Genomic DNA, 19783 nt, shown 5'->3' with positions numbered 1-19783 from the left:
CCCTAGCTATCTATTTTACGTTTGGTAGTGTATATATGTCCATGCCACTCTCTCACTTCGTCTCAGCTTGCCCTTCCCCCTTCCCGTGTCCTCAAGTCCTGAATATACTTCTGTAAACAATATTTTGGGGACTTATAAGCATAATGTTTTGCCCATGGGAGACACAAAAACTGGTTCTCCATACCAAGTCTTGTAGCGTTGGTAGCTAACAAGAGGAAAATTTTGCTTCTCCATCAAATGAGACAAAAAAAAAAAATCCACCTTAAAATGATAATGAGATAAAAATGGTAGCGTTCAAATGGTAATTATTATTTTCACGCGATATCAGGATCTTTGCATCTTGCCACTGAATTGATGAATGATTTCCTTTTCCTCAGAAGCGTCTGGGGATGAGCTCTGGTGATGTTCTGTGGAACAACCCAGCAGAGCCTGAAATGTGGGGCTGGTGTGTTTGTTACAGGGTCAGTCTGGTTCTCCAGGGCCGTGACTGCCCGTGTGTTTGGGCCACGAGGTAGAGTTTCCTTGTGCTCTTGGGAAAGGGCAACTGTGTGGAATCTTTCCTAGGCCATTGGGCAAATATCTAGCTTCCTTCTGGGGTCAAGCGTCCAAGTAAATGGGAACAGTAGGCCAGGAAGTCATTCCCGTTGGGGACATAATGAGATTCTGATTACTTTCTCAAACAAACGAATGCATCCTGTTATCCTGATCAATATTCTGCTTCCTACCCAAATTGTTTCTGTAAATGGCCATGGACTAAATCCGACAGACTAAATTCAATGTTCCTACCGCCTGGCACTGGCCCCAGGTCTTACCGTGGATTTACTTTCACACCTTTTTTGACCCTCACTCTCCTTATTTAATTTCTAAAGCCCACTCCTCCTTCATCCCTACTCCCTTAGCTTTTTAAAATTACAACATTTTTTCAAACTTACGGTTACCGAAGGGGAAAGGTGGGGTGAGGGCTAAATGAGGGATTTAACCTTAACATATACACACTACTATATATAAAATTGATAAACAATAAGGACCTACTGTATAGCACAGGGAACTATGTATACTCAATATCTTATAATAACCTATATGGGAAAAGAATCTGAAAAAGAATATATATATACATGTATAACTGAATCACTGTGCTGTACACCTGAAACTAACACAACATTGTAAATCAACTATACTTTAATAAAAAAAAAGAAAATACTACGTAAGTGAAAGAAGCAATTCACCCAAAAATATTAAAACATTTTTAAAAAATAATAAGCTGAGCCGGCATGTGAGGCTCTGCTTTTAAGAGCCCAGGACACACCCACCCACCCATTCACCAGAGTTAGTCACACAGACATTAACATCCAAAAATATTAACGTATCCTAACCTTCTCTCCAAATAACAATGTTAGCACAGCACACCTCATTTAACAAAACATTAAAACATTTTACTTCCTCAGATCAAGTGTATCTGTTAATAATGAATTAAGTTGTCTGTACTCATTTCACATTATTGAGAAATCTCATTCCCGTCACGTGGAAGAGTACGATACCGGGGGACGACACCTCGCTCGCTTATTTTCCCGACAGCGCTACCCAGCCTGGTGCAGATCCTGCAAAGCAGCGTGGTCACTTCTCATCACGAATGCCATCTCATCCAAAGGTCAAGTGCTGCTTTCAGCAGGGCCCGGGAGGGCTTTTCCGGGAGCTCAGAAGCAAAGGTGCCCTTGAGCACTGCCCACCTCTGTGGCTGAGCGGGAGGTGGGGCAGCCCGGACCTCGGCAGGCACAGCCACGAGTAAACAGCCCTGGAAGGACACTTATGGACTCTGGTGATGGAGCTGGAAAGCATCTCATTGAAGTTCTCCCTGATAAAGGTGACGAAGTTTCTTTACGACTGTCATGGGGATTTAATTACATGATAAAATTGCAGCTCCTGCCTCTTGAGACAAATTGCTTGTTCAGACTGATTGTTTTTTATGAATCTCACACGGGGAGCAAAATACTTCTCTCCTGAAGTTGGTTCGGTCCGATGGTTATGCCCTATCATCCTTTACTTCCCTTCGAGAAATGAGAAGTTTACTGGTCCTGTAGTTGAGGAGGGGGGTTGCTTCTGGTGGAGTCCTTTGGTTACTTTGCAAGTGTGCACAGACCAAAGCGAGCCCAGTGGTGTCTGATGGACTTAAAGTTCATTGTCCTTATGTTTCGGTTTGCAAAGAATGCGAGCTTTGAATTTCCAACAGAAAAATAGGAAAAGGGCATGATAAGAAATAGAAATGACCACTAAACATGTACACAATGTCCATTTTTACTAATTAGAAACACAAGTTAAAAGAAGACATCTTTTTTGCCTATCCAGTTGTGAAAGGTTTTTAAAAAATCAAGTTTTGGAAGTGTTTAGTGAAACTGGTATTTTCAGAGTTTGCAGGTGGAAGGGTACATTTCTATACCATTTGGAATTATTCTGTAGTGAGTGTACACATAAGGGGCCTTTTTCAGGTACTAGAGGCCTGTGGAGATTCAGAGTAGAAATCCTTGCCTTTGAGGAGGGTTACACTTTGTGGGTGAGACAGACAAGGCGGCGGTTAGCTGACAAGTGGAGTGAGATCACTGATCGATAGGGGTACAGGTGTGAAGATGAGAACGCATCAGGTAAGGTATCAGAGTGACAGGAAGTAGGGGTAGGACAGGCTTTCTCCGAAGGTGGCATCTGAGCTAAGCACAGAGGGAACTGAAGGAAAAGATGGCTCACGGCCCCTGAGGGTGCCTGTCTCCTCCTCTTGGCCTGTGGTGGGGGATGAGTGTCCCTTTATTCTGGGCTGAGCAAGAGGCAGACAGGTGTCCCTGGCCTCAGGGCTGTGTTGGTGGGGCCCAGGGTGCAGTCTGGAAGGCGGGTGCTTGGGAGAGCAGAGCGGGGATCTGGGGAAGATGCAAGCCGCAGAGAGTAGGTCTGAGGGATCAGAGCCAAGGTGCACGGCAGGGCCAAGACCTTTGGTGGACACAGAGGTGTGCTGCCCAGACCCCACTGTTCGGGAGGACTTGTTGCCCCGGCTGTGTGCTCCTTCTGGGTAGAGAGGCGTCTCACTCCAGAATACGCTTCTCGACGTGGCAGATCCAGTGACTGATGGGTACCGGTAGACAGGTCCTGCCACTGTGACCCCATGTGGGAAAACCGTGATACGTGGATCAGCTCCAAAGCTCCCCTTGGGGCTGGTCGAGGCATGGCAGGGCCTGGGTCACCGGCCAATCCCTCTTACCCCCCTCCCCCTAGAAGGTGTGGATCCCCAGCAAATACCCTGCAAGGCAAACGGCACCCAACTGTGAACCCCAAGGCTCCTGGGCCACCTGGAAGGACGGGTGGGCATGTTGTCAGAGCATGTGAAGACAGGAGATCAGAGATGGCCTGCCCCAAGGCCAAGAGGGGAGAGAGGGCCTGGGGGTGTCACTGAGGCCTGGTTCGGACCAGGGTTTCTCAACCACATCAGGTGAAGGACCAAGGATTGTTTTTTTTTTTTTGGTCCCAGTTTGTCACAGAGTGATTCTCTTTCAAAATACAATTAAAATTAATTACAAGAAAGAATAAAATGGAAAAAGGGCATAATTACAAGTCCAGTAATCACACACGTGGGTGTTATATTAATTGTCAAATTGCTGTCAACGTTTCTAAATGTTCACTGTCAATTTTCATGGCAAACACTTTGCAGAGCAACCCCTACTCCCCACTGAGCTATGAGTAGTGTCTTTATTGATCAGAGTCCCAGGAGTACAGGGTGGGTGAAGGATGTGGGAGAGATGGTGGGGTGGGTTGGTTCACAGCACATCTTTTGGACTCTTGGACACCTGCTATAAAATTGCAACTGTACATTGTTGGACAGGGGTTGCCAAGCCTTTTTGTAAAGTGCCAGATAGATATTTTAGGTTTTGTACGTTATATGGTCTTTGTGGCAACTACTCAGCTCTGCCATTGTAGTATGACAGCAGCTATGGACACTGTGTAAATGAATGAGCAGGGCCGTGTTCCAGTAAAACTTTATTTATAAAAACAGGTAGATGGCCCTAGGGTCATAGTTTGCCGACCTTTGCTGTAGGCAGTAGGGAACGACTGCAGGCTTGTGAAAAGGAGAGTTACATGCACCCCCAAATAAGAAGCTGTTATTGCGTCTTTTTCTCTGCATACCTTTTTCCCTCCCTTCACTGCAATGAAATGTGCTCTTTATTTTCAAGACAAGTTTGACTGAACAGCAGCCAACAGAGCATCCAGATACCAGGCACACATTTGTCTCCTGTGATGCCTATCCTGCTTTGGGTTTGCTAAACTTCTTGAATCTGTAAGTTTATATCTTTCATCCAATTTGGGAAACGTTTGGTAATTATTTCTTTAAATATTTTTTCTGCTCCATCCTCTTTCTTGGACTTTGGTTGAATGTGTCAGACCTTCTATATTGTCCCACAGTCCCTGTTCATTTTATTTTCAATCGTTTTACTTTCTGTTCTTCAGACTGGATACTCTCTATTGATCTGTTTTCAAATTCACTGACTCTTTCTCCCGTCATCTTTGATCTGCTGTTCAGTCCATTATTGACTTGAACAAGGCCAGCCCTGGCTTCAGGGGAGGTGGGGAAATGTTGTTTTTTCTCCACCTTATGACAGCACATGGTGTTGTCATAGGGACTTTATTGGTAAAGGAGGAGGGGGAGTGGGTGTGTGCAGCTAGCCATGACTCCCGGCACCAGTCTCTCCACCTCTATCCTTCCTACATATGTAGGAGTTTTTCATTTTTTTCCAAATTAGATGATCTTATTCCATTGCTGAGTGGCTTCTCACTGCCTTTGCATTTAAGTGTAAATGCCTATGTCTAGGATTTGTGGCCTCACACAGTACAATGCAGTCTCAAAGTGCTTGCCCAGATATTCCTCCCTCTCCCCTGACTAACACACCCTATTTCCAGCCAGCGCCTACTTCCCTGAGTGCAGACTGTGTGCTCCACATCTGCTCCCTTTGCTCCCTCAGTTTGGAATAACTTCCTTTCCATCCCAGCCTGTCAAGAACACGTTCATCTTTCCAGTGCCAACCCAGGAGATTTTGTGTCCTCCATATGTTTTTTGGTCTGTTAATATTTATTACACACCTACTATGTGCCAGGATGTGGTGATTAGGACAAGCCCAGACCCTGTTCAATATCCAGCTTTTGACTTTGGTATTTGGTACCAGGCTATAGGTAGTGCATTTGCCATTTCCAATTCGTTTCTTTGGAATGTTTATCCTCAGCAGAGTGCACCATTGCAGGAACCACCATCATCCTGGAAAAAGGTAGAAAAGCCTCTTCCCTCTTATCCTCGTTTCTTTTTGTTCTTTCGAAACTCTCCAGTGTGCTGGGGAGTGATGCTAATAGAAGTATGTCATCAGCATACATTATGTCTTTATTAGCCTGTTTCTCAATTTTGATTCTGAAAATATCCTGATTTAGCCTAATTGCAATTTCACTGTGTTCCACAGGCAGTGACGGTTCATACTGGGGGGAGCTGAGACTTGACCCTGTCGGATATTTCTTCCTGCCTATATGCTTTGAAGCTGGACCATTAGCTCAAAGGCATATATCTCATCTCACCACAGCAATTCAACCTGCTCCTGGGAAAATAGAGCCTAGGGTGTGTGTCTGGCAGAAAGCAAAGGAATATCTTCATTCTAGGTGGTGGGAGATATTTTTTCTGAAGCTAAAACAAGGGATGCTGCTGGAGCCATTTTATTCCTAAATAATTTAACTATATTCAAAGATAATCTGATGTTATTGTAGGAAACTGTATTTCTAATAAACTCCACTTGATCTGGGTGAATCAATTCAGGCAGCGCATAATTGAGTCTGTTAGCAAGGACTTTAGCAAGAATTTTGCAATCAGCGTTAATTAAGAAGATGGGACAATAATTTGTGCATAATTCCGGATCTTTTCCTGGCTTGTGAATCAAAGTAATAAGAGCAATGCTCCGGCTGGTGGTGGGATGGTGTCATTAGGTGCTGATTTATAAGTACTTAGAAAGGTTTAATTTCATTTTGCTTCGAGCAGGGTCTCCCTGCCCCCACACGCTCTGATCAGGGCTGCAGCCAAGACGGCAGAGCTCTTGCCTCTCCATCCTTTCCTGTCATCACTGACCTCCTGCTTCCCATTTTTGTTTTTATTCTGCAGCCGAGCACCCCGTTCATTCATCTATGTTTTTTCTTAATACTCTTATTTGAATGATTTGAAGCGATGGACTCCATGCTATTGATGTTGTGTGCGTGTGTGTGTGTGTGTGTGTGTGTGTGTCTGACGTAAAGTCGAACGGTTGTCACAGCCTCAGTGGGGACGTTTTTCATGGATCTTCCTACCACACATCTCTGGGTGGGTATGTGTCAAGAACCCTTGACTACAACTCAGAAAACATACCCGGTTTGTGTGCTGTTCCTACCTGGCTGTTGCCCAGTAAGGGAACACATGTGAGCCTTGGTGTCCCCATCTGTATAATGCAGCCATAGGACAATTACAGGCATTAAGGAGTGCCAGGAAGAGCTCTGGATTTCCACCTCCTCCAGCTGTGGCATCTGAGGTGTGGAACTCACCCTCTCTGAGCCTCATTTTTCTCAGCCGGGAAAGTGGGAAAGATGATAGTCCTTGGGAAACGCATACCTAAGAGAAGTGCTCACTGCATGTGATTCCTCCATCTTTGCCCCCACTTGCGGTTGGCTCCAGTGCTAACAAGCTCTGGTCTGCGGACTTAGTCTCCTAACAACAAGAACAAGACTGGCCCTGTGCAAGGCTGCTGGTCTTCGGTGATTCGAGCTCGTAAACCAGCCTCCCACCAGGCGATACCTTCCCTGCCCATCTGGCCTGGAGCCAGCCTTTCCTTTGAAGTTGGGGCCCAGTCTACACAGGCCTCAGCCAGGGTGCACGACACCTGAAGGTGTTGTGAAGGCAGCGGGGTTTTGTTAATCTCCATAAACACAAGTCGTTGTTCTTAGAACCCTAGTTCGTCCCTTTTGGAAACACCCTGAGAGATGACCCCACTGATCCCATATTTTTAAATGAGGAAATTAGGGTTCAGAGAGATGGACTGAGCACACAGGTTCAAGGTTCAAGACCACTGAGTCCGTGGGAGAGCCAGGGTCACCTCACCATTAATCTCTTGCTGTATCCATGACACCAGCAACGTACACACACTTGTCATTCGTTCAAATGTGAGTGCTCCAAGGCAGGGGTTGTTCTTACTTAGCTGACGTTCAGCTGTTGGGTTTTCTGTGGGCGATGCTCCCCTCCGCACACAGGGACAAAGGGAGTAGGTGTACCTCAGATGGCACAGTGCGCTCAGCGTCAAGCTGGTTGAATGAACAGTTAAATCCTGCCAACGGACCCACTGGGTCTATGTCCATCCCACGTTCACCCACCCTCGTTCCCCACCTATACTTGCTGCTGGGTGAGATCTCTTAATAAAAACCCAATTAGTATTTCTTTAACTTGCCTCCAGATGCTTAAATACCATTACCCCAAACACACCATAATGCCTCTAGTTTTCTATTTCAATCAAGAATTCAAGTAGCATCTTGACTTGTACATAAGATATCAGCAGCAAAATCATGGAATGCTGACATCCTTAATAATAGCAATTAGTAATCAGTTGTTTCTTAAGTAGTTTGATTACGCCAGTTACCAGCTTGTACAGTTGATGCATTTGGGGGGCAAGCGGGGTCTCGCCACCCCTCCCCCGCCACCCTTTCTCCCTTGCTGTGTGCTCGCTGCTTAGTGAGCTGATAGGCACTGCAAAGGGGCGAGGACGAGTAATGCCGTTGTTGCTAATATTCAACAGTAGAGACTTGCCTTTAGCAGAAAGTAGAATCGAATCTTTCTTTGCAGAAAGACTCATCCCAGTCATGTCTGTGGAAACGCAGTCTGTGTCCACCTGGGTGAATGTTAGCAAAAGAGCTTGGCCAGCCCATGCAGCCAGGGCACCCAGAGTTTGAACACTTATCAGGGCTAAGACCCTGAGCCAGGCTCCGGATACCAGGCAAGGGTCTTGCCCTCGACGAGGCCATATTTGAGAATGAAACATTCAGTGGGTATAAAAATTAGCTCAGCGAGGGGGCTTCCCTGGTGGCGCAGTGGTTGAGAGTCCGCCTGCTGATGCAGGGGACGCGGGTTCGTGCCCCGGTCCGGGAAGATCCCAGATGCCGCGGAGCGGCTGGGCCTGTGAGCCATGGCCGCTGAGCCTGCGCGTCCGGAGCCTGTGCTCCACAACGGGAGAGGCCACAACAGTGAGAGGCCCGTGTACCGCAAAAAAAAAAAAAAAAATGAATTAAAAAAATTAGCCCAGCGAGGCTGTGTGTTTCGGAAACTGATGGAGACTGAGGGCTTTGTGCTCTTGTGGAGGGAAGTGGTGGGTCTGTGGGTCGGGTGTGCAGGGGGGCCCTCGTGTGTGGGGTCTGGAAGGAGGGCATGGCCTAGGTGAACCGAGGAGGCAGGGGAGGTCCTGACAAGCCCTGGGATTTGGGTGTCCTCCTGACAGGAAGGTTCTTGTTGGGAGGGGGTAGGTGGGAAAGATGGGGGAGCAGATTGTGGATGAGCTGGGGCCTCAGCTCTGTTCCTCTCATTACACACACACACACACACACACACACTCGCACACACACACACACACACACACACACACACACACACACACACAGGGAGAGAATGAGAGAGATTGCTGTGCCCCAGTCCCAGGCCTCCTTCCCGGGTCCCTCACAGCGGGCCAGTCTCAGTCTGACTAGCAGGGAGAGGGCTGATCATCTGTTAGAGACCTCCATGCCCTTCCCAGCATCCCACAGGGCATCTGAAGTACATCTTTGCAGGAGAGCAGGTGGCTTCACAAGGGCACAGGTGAGTTGCGTCTTTAGGGGAATCCTGATTGAGGACCACTCTTCTGCCTCGTGGCCAGGCAGGGAGGGTACGTTCCGTACTTTGACCCACTACCTGCTGGGGCTGAATTTTTAAGTTCCTTTGCCCTCTGCCCTCCTTAAGGGGACCCATGTATACCTGAGGGGTTCTCCAGAACAAGTCGTTCCTGCCATTTTATTGGCTGGTACCTGTTTTCTCTATGTTTTTATTGTGATGTGACATGGCTGCAGATAAATAAATAATAATTATTTTTTCTGCTCTATTTGGTGGGAGTAATAAGCTCACACACAAGCATGGAGATCTCACTGAGAGAAGCAAGGTCCTTGTATATTTATGTTGAGAAGCAGAAAGAATTGTTACTTTTCTTTTTTTTTTTTTTTTTGCGGTACGTGGGCCCCTCACTGTTGTGGCCTCTCTTGTTGCAGAGCACAGGCTCCGGACACTCAGGCTCAGCGGCCGTGGCTCACAGGCCCAGCCGCTCCGCGGCATGTGGGATCTTCCCGGACCGGGGCACGAACCCGCGTCCCCTGCATCGGCAGGCGGACTCTCAATCACTGCGCCACCAGGGAAGCCCACTTTTCTTCTTCTTATTTTTGCAAATTGTCATCTTGTGAACAATACTCAGAGTTCTTTGAACAAGCGTTGTCCTTGGGATGGACAACTTTTCCTCCCCTTTCCCCGAAAAGCCTTTTCAGCCTGACCTTCGGCCCTGCCTTCTCCTGGCCGGGGTGGGCACCTGCAGCCCCTGCCCCTCGCCGGGCCCGGCCCTGTCTTCTTGGTCATCATCATCCTTTCATCTTCACCTTCCTCCTCAGGAGGACTGAAATTCCAGTATCCATTCCCAATGTGGGCTGCCCTTCAAGGTGCTGCTACAAGTTCTGATCCCTCTTCACACATTCTAAAGACCCCACGTGTATGTCTGAATGCAAACAGCTCTTGCTTCTCTCAGGGCTGTTCCCCCGTGACTCACAATTACCCCCCGAGAACGAGCCCATTCACTCCCGTACTCAGGAAGAAGGAGGCCTCGCTCCATTTCAGGCTGAGACAGGGAGACTTTGGGATCACGGCCTCAGAGAAGCCTGGAGATGGAAGGGGCCTCAACAGTGATCTGAGCCAGCGTTGCCCAAGGCGCATCTGCAAACCACCCGTCCCCCCTGGTGGTGGTGAAGCCACAGCCAGCCTTTAACCTGCCCTTGCGTATTCTCTGACAGCGTGGTTCTCCGGGGACCTCCCCCGTGGAGCTTTGCTCAGGGACCTCTGCTTGGGAATCACTAATGGAATCTCATGAACTAGTTAATAAGTAAAGGCACTGGCTCAGAGAGGGAAAGCGACTTCCCTGAGGTCACACAGCTCGTTGGTAGCAGAGGCCAAGCTTCCCTCTGGAGCGTCTCACTCCAAGGCTACTTGAGGCACCTGATAGCCTACCTGTGATGACACAGGCTGGATTCTGAACTCCTGGGAGGCGGTCCTGTGTGTTATTCCTGTTTCTATCCTCCCCTCGTTACTGCCAGGCTCACAGCAAAGGCTCAAACTTTGTCACAGTCACAGAGCCCCCTGATTTCTGTCTGGATCGGTGGCACTATCCTCTACTCACCCCCAACCCCTTCCCATCATTTCTCAGCTTTGTCATTTCTCGCCTTTATCTCTGTGTGTACCCCACTCTCTTGGTTTAGACCCTGTCATCTCTCACCTGGGTGACTGCCTTCAATCACCTCCTAACTAGATCTTGTTTCCTAACCTTTCTTGTTTCCTTCAAATCCTACTCTCACATGTTAGCCAGAGAGGCGGCCCCCCAATGCAGGTGTGAGCGTGCTGCATCTCTACCCCGTTTCAAGCCCAGCCTGCTTTCCCCGCAATAAAATCATTGGCAACAGTATGTGCCCTGTGGTCACAGGCTTAATCATTCAGTTACCATCATCCCGAAACAAAAACAACCCAGAACAAGCCCAAGTCCTGACAAGATGTCAGCAGCATCGACCTGTTCTCGTCCTGAATCGCGCCGTTCGGCAGGGAGAAGTAGACACGATATGATGTAGAACATACAGGTTCTTCGTGGGAGGGAACGGGAAACTCTTAACACAGATTTCATTGGTTTCAAGTGTTTAGTAAAGTGGTGGGGACAGTAAAGACGGTGCAGGGCAATTTGTAATGTGAAAAGAAATGATATTTTATTTTAGTTTTTGTTGGAAAGACTAGATTTTTATCTTGGATTAATAAAAAATATGTTATTAATACTGAAAGAAAAATATTATCACATCATTAGCTTTTCACGTAGTTCATTTAAAATAGTAAGATGTTACCTGTAATTTATATTAATGTGTAACACTGATGACGTGTCCTTCTGTGAAAACACTTATGCTATTTAATAAATGAATCTAAAGAACAGATTAGGGCTGTTGTTAAAGGACAAGAAATGATATTTTAACTCAGGGGCTCCAAATACACAAATCCCCAACCTGCTGGGATGGGCTTGTAAAAGGGGCTGTGATGAGCGGGCACTTGCTCCAGTCAGAATCCCAGCAGAAAGCAGACGGCGCAACTCCAGGGCGTAGCAAAGGCGGGCAGGGCCAGGGAAGCCAGCTGGGGTCCCCAGGGCCACCGTGGGAGCCCCCCTCCCTGTGTCTGAAGGGGCAAGGAGCGAGGTAGGAGGTGCCACGCAGGAGCTGAGCCTTCAGCCCAATGGTGAAGCCAAATCGCAGCGATGATCTGGCAGGGAGGGGTCCCCAGAGCAAATACCCTCCCCTCCCCGCTCCTTGCAGCACCTTGCGTTAGCTACACCCAATGGGGGTCAGAGAGCGTGGGCCAGGATGATGTGACTCATAAGAGCACCTCATGGGCAGGCACTGGGCAGGGGGCAGGGTGGGTCTGGAGTGCACATGCAAAATGCAGAGCTCAACACTCCCGGCCAAAGCGCAGTTTAGGATTTCAAAGTCCCCTCCGCACCCCAGGGCAGGCTCCTGGATTGTTGCGTGTACCAGGTGCTGTCTCGGTGAGGACCCCTGCCCATGCAGGCAGAGCTAAGGTCTGAAGAGAGGTGTGGTGCTCTCTGGGCTCATGCCTCCTGGGGCCTCACCCTGATCGGCACCCCAGATATTAGGAAAACCAAGGAAAAGAAGAAGCAGGAGCCGGTTTCTCCCTAAAGCCTTCCGCAGCTTGTTTACACCACCAGTGAGAGACAGCACCGGGGGTGCACCCACATCACAGGGGAGTAGAGGGACGGTCACCCCCTTAGAAGTTCCAGTCTCTGATCTGTCCCTTCATCACATTAAAGCTCCACTTGCCAGCACCAACGTCCCAGGCACGTTCCCTTTTGGTGTCCTTCCTGGGTGTGTGAGCATGTGTTTGTGCACGTGTGTGTTTGTGCCTTGTGTGTGCAGTGGTACGCGTGTGTGCATGCACTCACATGTGTTGGGAAGGAGTCTGTCTAGTGGGGGGAGGGGAGCCCTGAACATTCCTTAGGAGTCAAGACTAACGTTGTGGAGGGCACATCTGACAAGCTAGAATTAGCACGATGCAGTGAACAGTTAAGCTGTGGTCAGGGATATCATTTTCAGCAAATATGACAACGGGATTATACACATGTTATGTGAAGGAGACCTACAAAATGACCAAAAAGGTATAAAGAAATGAGGAGATATTGCCCAAGGACCTGACTAGACAAGGGCCCACATGTAAAAAGGTCTACAAAGAAAACCCAAACCCTACAGATAAGACTTGGTTCTGAGCAGTAAAGAAAGGTTGGGGGGAAGGGGAAGCTGGGACGAAGTGAGAGAGTGGCATGGACATATATACACTACCAAATATAAAATGGATGGCTAGTGGGAAGCAGCTGCATAGCACAGGGAGGTCAGCTCGGTGCTTTGTGACCACCTACAGGGGTAGGATAGGGAGGGTGGGAGGGAGACGCAAGAGGGAAGGAATAGGGGGATACGTGTATACATATAGCTGATTCACCTTGTTATACAGCAGAAACTAACACAACATTGTAAAGCAATTATATTCCAATAAAGATGTTAAAAAACAAACATAAAAGGATGGACGAGCAGGCAGTGGAGAATGACCAGGGTGCACTTACTAAATTGGAGATTTAAATATGAATATTAACCGCCCATAATGTTCAGGGTGTGATGTGACACACACTCGCTATCAGGAGGAATAGAAATCATTTCAGAAAACAATTTGGAACATTTGTTATCCTTGTCCCAGTAATACAGCTCCTAAGAATTTATCCTAAGGACAGAACGCTGAATAAGAAAAAAGCATATGAATGCTAATATAGACACTAATTATAGCATTACTGATAGTAGTAAAAATGTAAACACACAGCCCCCTCTTGCAGGCGTTTGGTTTAAGTATTTTGTCATTAATCACCTCAATAGGTGATTGAAATTAAGAAGACATGTAGCAATATGGAAAGTACTTTAGGTGTATTAACTCAACAGAACAGGACACAAACTTATTATCTACCACACGGTTATAAGGAGAGGAAATTTACACATGCAAATAGACTAGCTTGGAGAAAAGTGGAGAAACGAAAAGAGGTGCTGGGTCGGGATGACGGTGCCACGGTTTAATTTTTCTCTTTTTAAATTTTTTGTATATTGCACTTTAGTTGTTGCCTATGTAACATACTGTGTGTATATATATGTGTGTGTATGTGTATATATATAGACACATAGTGTATATCATAGTATAGATCTATATATCATAGTACATATATACATATTTACTGTGTATATATTTACATAGTATATATATATTTACTATGTACTATATAGTAAATACAGTAAATATGTGTATACTGTGATATATATATATATATATACTATGACATATACTATGTATATATATACAGATATATACTAGGTACATGTATATATACAGTATACATATATGCACACAGTGCGTATGAATATAAATAAGAATCATACAGCTGGGCACGTATCATTCGCCTTTTTCAACCATTTGCCCTTCCACCCCCGGATGTTCCCCACCCCAACCCTGTGCACACGATGGGGAAGCAGCGGATTCATCGCAGTTACCTAGGAGCACCCCGGGGGGCAGCTGGGCCGAGGGGTCCTTCATCCAGTCGTCGTTGGCCAGTTCTATCACGGCGTCCACGTGCCGAACTTCAGTACAGATCAAATCCCTCACTGTCGCCTCATCCCTGGCTTCCAGGGCTGACTTCAGTCTATTTACGAAATCCGACTTGACCGGGTAATCGGGAAGGCAATCAGAGATGGACATTGTGATGTCGTTTGTGTGTTGACCAAACTGCTCTGCTTCCCAACTGAGTCCAAAGTCAGCAGCTGGGCGGAGAGGGCTGCGGGCATGTCTATAAATAGAAGAAACGTGGCTCCAGTTACAGCCCTGGGAACGGCCACCCGCCAGCAGTCCTCCCCACCCCGTTCCTCAGAGGGAGATGGGAATTAATCTCCCCAAGTCCTCACTTAAGGATCATTCTAGACAGGGGGGCAGTAGACCTGTCTGTGAGTGGGAGAAGCCAAGGGGACAGCGTTTTTAAAAAAAAAATCTCTTGTCGGTACTGCCGATCAACATCTTCTTTTATCAAAGTGAGACTCTGTCCTGAAACCTTAAAATCCTTTTCCCGAGCCTGGGCTTGCAACCTTTTTTCTGTTGAAAGGAACATACTGTAACGTTCTACACCACGTATTCCTTCACTTCATCTAAAAAGAGAGCCTGGTTGACTATAAATTGGACATGCCTTGAAATTGAGAATGCAGGGAAATCTTTGGTTTCCAAATTCAGGATGGACTGGCTGGTCTCGAGAAGATGAAAGCATCACATAAGTGAACCAGAAAGTAACCGAAGTATTAGCAGCAGCCTCTGTACTTCTTAAGGCTGCTAACTTTGGCTTAAAGCACCCAATTCCGTGCCCCGTGGAAGTGCAAAGCACTCATGTTGGTTTCTATGCACTCCTGGGGGTAGTGGACTTTTTTTCCATAACCTCTGTCTCTAGTGGTCCTGTATCTCCCCACCTGAACCTGGGCACAAAACACAGCTGCTCCAGCAGCACCTGTATGCTGTAATGACCTGAGGGGCCCAGGCTATGCCATTTAGCTTAAAAATTAATTTTTGGATATATTAAAATTGAAATACATTGAACATATAACATATACATGTCAGTTTGAGGTGTACATCATGTTGATTTGATGCATTTATATATTGTAACATGATTGCCATTGTTAGCTAACACCTCTGTCATGTTGCAGAATTATGACTTCTTTTTTTGTGGTGGGGATAATTAACTTTTCTTCATGTCTTAGAAAGTTTGATGTTCATAATACAATATTGTTGTCTATAGACACTATACTGTGCATTAGATCTGCAGGACTTATTTACCTGCTGGTTGCAAGTTTGTGCCCTTCAATGACATCTCTCCTCTTTCCTCACATAGATTTATTTTTTTAAAGTTTAAAATTTGAAAAATTAAAAATAAGTTTTAAATTGACGTATAGTTGATTTATAGTGTTGTGTTATATTCTGGTGTACAGCAAAGTGATTCAGTTATACATATATATGTATATATATCACATAGCTTTTATAGAGCCCTCTTCACCTTGTGTCCCAGTCTTGCTACCTCTTCCCTTTCTTACTTTGTCTTGTCTCCCTGTGTGATGGTTAATTTTATGTGTGAATCTGGCTGGGCCACACTGCCCAGATACCTGGTCAAACATATACTGGATGCTCCTGTGAAGTTCTTTTTTTTTTTTTTTTTTTTTTTTAAATGAGATGATGATGTTTAATTTGGTGGACTTTGAGGAAAACCGATGACCCTCCATAATGTGGGTGGGCCTCATCCAATCAGTTGACGGCCTTCATAGAACAAAGACTGATGTCCCCCAAGCAAGATGGAATACTGCCAGCAGACGGCCTTTGAATTAGAACTGCAATTCTTCCTGGGTCTTCAGCCTGCTGGCCTACATGCTGGTTTTGGACTTGCTGGTTGTGACAATTGCGTGAGTTTATTTCTTAAAATAAATCATATATACCTTTATTTTAAGAATATATATATATATGCACACACATCCTCTTGGTTCTGTTTCTCTGGAGAGCCCTGAATAATACACCCCCTCCTCTCAGATCCTCTGCATGATTTTGCAGCTTCTGTTCCATACACTGATGCTTTTCCCGACATGTCTGCATCTGCATTTGAGGAGCCAGCCCTGAAGTTACTACTTAGTATTTGTTCTCCTTCCTCCTACCTAAGAGACCCTGGGTTTTCTTTGTTGTGACTGTGTGCCTGGTCCCTGGTGCTGAATCATGTTTCTCCAAGTCAGTAACTTCCGCCCTAGTCTCCTTGTTAGATACTCTAGAATTAGCCTCCGTTGCAACCCCGTTCTGGCCAGTGAGGGCAGGCATGGTCTGCTCTGGTGCATCTGGGAAGTTCTTTGCTCTCCTGATTGAAAGGGGAAGTAGCGGTTGGCACTTTTTTCCTTTCCCTTTCTTCTTTCCTTGAACACGGACATAATGTGTGGAGCTGTGGCAGCCAACTTACAGCCATGAGGTGATGGACATGAAATGAAGGCTCGACATACTCAGGTGAGTGGGACAGAAAGAGGGGACGAGACGGATGGTTCCTTGATGACATTTCTGAACCTTTGCCCCAGCTCCAGGCCGCCAACTGCCAGACTTCTTGTCTTTATTCCTTAAGTACTATTCATGTGTTTTCTGTGACTTGCAGCTAAAAGTATTCCTGGTTGATGCAGGTGTGTTCACTCTGCCTTTAAAACCATGGACACGTTCTGGTTTCAGTCTAAAGAGATGCAGCAGCCACAGCTCTGCCTGTGAAAAGAATGTGAGTCAGCCCCCAAGCTTTCTGTTCTTTGGTAGTTGAACTCTTGTCTTCCATGACAAAATCTCACCGTGTGTTGCAAGGGCAGCAGCTGACCCCAGACTCCCCGAATACGGAGCAGTGGCATCACGGGCTAGGGTCATCAGTGAGCAAGCAGCCAGGGCCACTTGAGGGGCTGCTGTTGGACCCTGGTGGACACATTCTTGGAATTGCTGGCAATGGGGCTCTGCCTAGAAAGGAGGTATGAACTCTATAGATCTGTATTCAGACGTTTGACTAACTTGCAGAGCGTGTGGTTGGCCTCTGGTTCTTTCTTTCAGCCAAAGAATGATGGGTTTTGAAAGAGATTTTGAACCTGAATTTCCAAGCACAAACGCCTTTACGTTTAGAAGGAAATCTGACACCAGCACGTTTGTGTCAATACAAAGAGAGGGAGGGTAGTGACCGCAGGAAAATGATCGGAATTTGGGTACGGTAATTTAAAGAAATAAACTGAGAATTATTAGAGATTGCTATCAAACTTCAAATCAGAAGGGAGCTAAAGAGGAAGCACTTGTTAGGCAGATAATAAGATGACAAAGCCTCAAAATACGGCACTCGCTGATCTTAATTACCAAGCTATCTGCTGGGTGTTTAATCAGTAGCACATATACTATGCTAATTATTCTGGCTAATTTTGTTATAATGTAATTCTTTATCAACCCCGCTATGTATAAATTAGGAATTGAAATGTAACTAACACCAATTATATTTAAGGCAACACGAATTTCTTTATTTCAGTGTGAAATCTTCTGATCTCTATTTCTTTGTCTTTCCTTTTTTGATTATTTCATGGGACCCCCTACTGCCCACCCTGCCTCAGTCCCCCACTGGCTGAACAATCATTTGAGGGGGGAGGGACACAGTATCAATATTTCCCCCTTAACTTCTTGGAAGCCTTGTATTTGACTTTCTCCTTCGCTGACTGTCCTTGAAGGTGCAGAATATATTTGAGCAATCAATAGCAGAGGGATCCTGGCTTTCTCTGAATCAGATAAAGGTCGCTTCATTGTTCTGCTTGGATGTTTAAATGCTCATCAGAGGAGACCATAATTCACAGATTTTCAGTGATATATTGTATGTGATTTACATCAAGTTATGTTTACAAATGTGTTTAGATGAGGACTCTGGTAACAGATCCTCACAGAGAAGCATAAACATTAGCTAGAATTCTGCTGCGTCATGAAGTTTGCATCCAGTGAGGTTGGTATAGCTGTGCAGAGCCCAATAGCACGCCTTCAGAGACCACCAGCCTTGGAACTTTTTCTCTGTCAATACTCTTGGTATTGAACTATTTTGCAGCAAGATAACAATGCCTGATGAATACATGAATACAGTGTGGGTCTAATTTAGTCTCAGCCCCGTGTTAGGATGAAAATCAGTGAGTCAGTTGCCAATGGAGGGTCATGGTCTGGGAGAAATGGTCAGTCCCAGATACGCAGACCCCATTGTGACCTCAGGTCAGGGACAAACACCGGGCATATCCAGGTTAACTCAAAGTGACTGTGGCATGATTCCGCTGTGAAGTGGGTCCAGTTCTGAGCCTGGCTGCTTCTTCGAGCCTGAAAGGCCCCTCTTAGATCCTCAGGTCCTGGAGAGTTGCTCCTTCAACACACGGGTTCCCCGTAGGTCAGCCCCCAAGTGCTCTTGGCTCAAACCTCACCGTCCAATCCAGCTGTGGACCCTCTCAGCTCGGGGCTGGTCCGGGGCTCCCTTCCCGGCCGTGGTGTTTCCATCCACCTCGGGCTGTTCTCTCCTCTCTCCTGTCCCCGCAGTCCGGCTCTCCCAGTTCCCAGCTTCAGCAACACAGAGCTGTCTCCCTGGGATCAGAAGCTTTTCAACTCGGAGGAAGATTTTTCTAAATTCCTTTTTAAGGGGTTCCTCATAGCTTTTCAGGCTTGTCAGTTTCGGCCAAGACTTATGTGTGGCGGGAAGGGCTCATCCGTCAACCTGCTAGGCTGTGGGGACTGCTTTGTGAAGGGGCATTGTTACGTGGTCTTTATGGGCAGCAATTCATGCACCCAGAAAACACGGGCCACTTTCATTTCCTTTGTGCCCTTGAAACAACGTGATGGCATGTGGGCACTAGCTAGATGTGATGAAAGCCCTTTACAACCCTTGCCTGTTTTTTTTTTTTTCTTCCTGTTAGGGGCATGATTTGTGATGACACAAGGATGAAGTTATACAGCTGGAGATGTGGACATTTTCCATTAGTATAACCATCAAAGACAAAATAACAAACAAATGAGTTTCACTCAATAAACACATTTTTGAAGCAGAATTATTTAATTTTTTATTACTTTTTTATTGAAGTATAGTTGATTTACAATGTTTCAGGTGTACAGCACAGTGATTCAGTTACACATATCTCTATCTGCATCTGTATCTATTCTTTTTCAGATTCTTTGCCATTATAGGTTATTACAAGACATTGAATATAGTTCCCTGTGCTATACATTAGGTCCCTGTTGTTTATTTTATATATAGTGGAATGTATCTGCGGATCCCAAATTCCTAATTTACTCCTCCCCCCCCAATAAACACTTTTTGAGCCCTCATATATGCCAGGTGCTCTTGATGTACTGAGAATATAGTATACTACATACTGTATACTATATATACTATATACTGGGTACTTATTGCATAGGTCCTCTTTTAAAGATATTGCACATGTAAACTCTCTTTCTCTCAGCAATCCTGTGAGGCAGGGGCTATCGTTATTACTATCTGGCAGATGGGGAACCTGACTAGTGAAGCAATCTCCTGGCAGCCTCACAGCTGCTAAGCGGCAGAGCTAAGACGCAAATGCGGGCAGTTTAACTGCGCTCATTAGAACTGTGTGGCCATGCTTCTCGTTCAAACCCCCACTGGGTCCAATTCCTCACCCTCTTCATCCGTTTCTTCCTCTTCCTTCTTTTCTAGTTTGCTCTTTTTTCCAGATGCAGTCTTGTGAAAAGAGATGGGGAAGGCATGGGAGGGAAGAAAAGAGGTACAAGGGCTAAGGCAGGGACCAGGAATATTTGGAGGACTTTGGGAGAAAA

At 46.2% G+C, this 19783-nt stretch overlaps 1 protein-coding gene across 2 annotated transcripts in view; it reads right to left on the bottom strand.

The window, feature by feature from the left end:
- Positions 1 to 14166, bottom strand: part of ASB18 (ankyrin repeat and SOCS box containing 18) — a 63433-nt gene extending 49267 nt beyond the window's left edge. For both annotated transcript variants that reach the window (XM_067740136.1, XM_067740135.1), the window contains exon 1: positions 13930 to 14166. In XM_067740136.1, the coding sequence (XP_067596237.1) occupies positions 13930 to 14134 (205 nt within the window). In that variant the 5' untranslated portion in view covers positions 14135 to 14166. The remainder of the gene's footprint in view (positions 1 to 13929) is intronic.
- Between the last annotated feature and the right edge of the window lie 5617 nt (positions 14167 to 19783).

The sequence above is a fragment of the Pseudorca crassidens genome, chromosome 6 (genome assembly GCF_039906515.1).
Source record: "Pseudorca crassidens isolate mPseCra1 chromosome 6, mPseCra1.hap1, whole genome shotgun sequence".
Lineage (NCBI taxonomy): Eukaryota > Metazoa > Chordata > Mammalia > Artiodactyla > Delphinidae > Pseudorca > Pseudorca crassidens.
The sequence above is the reverse complement of the archived record's forward strand: the minus strand, read 5'-3'. Positions and strand labels throughout refer to the sequence as shown.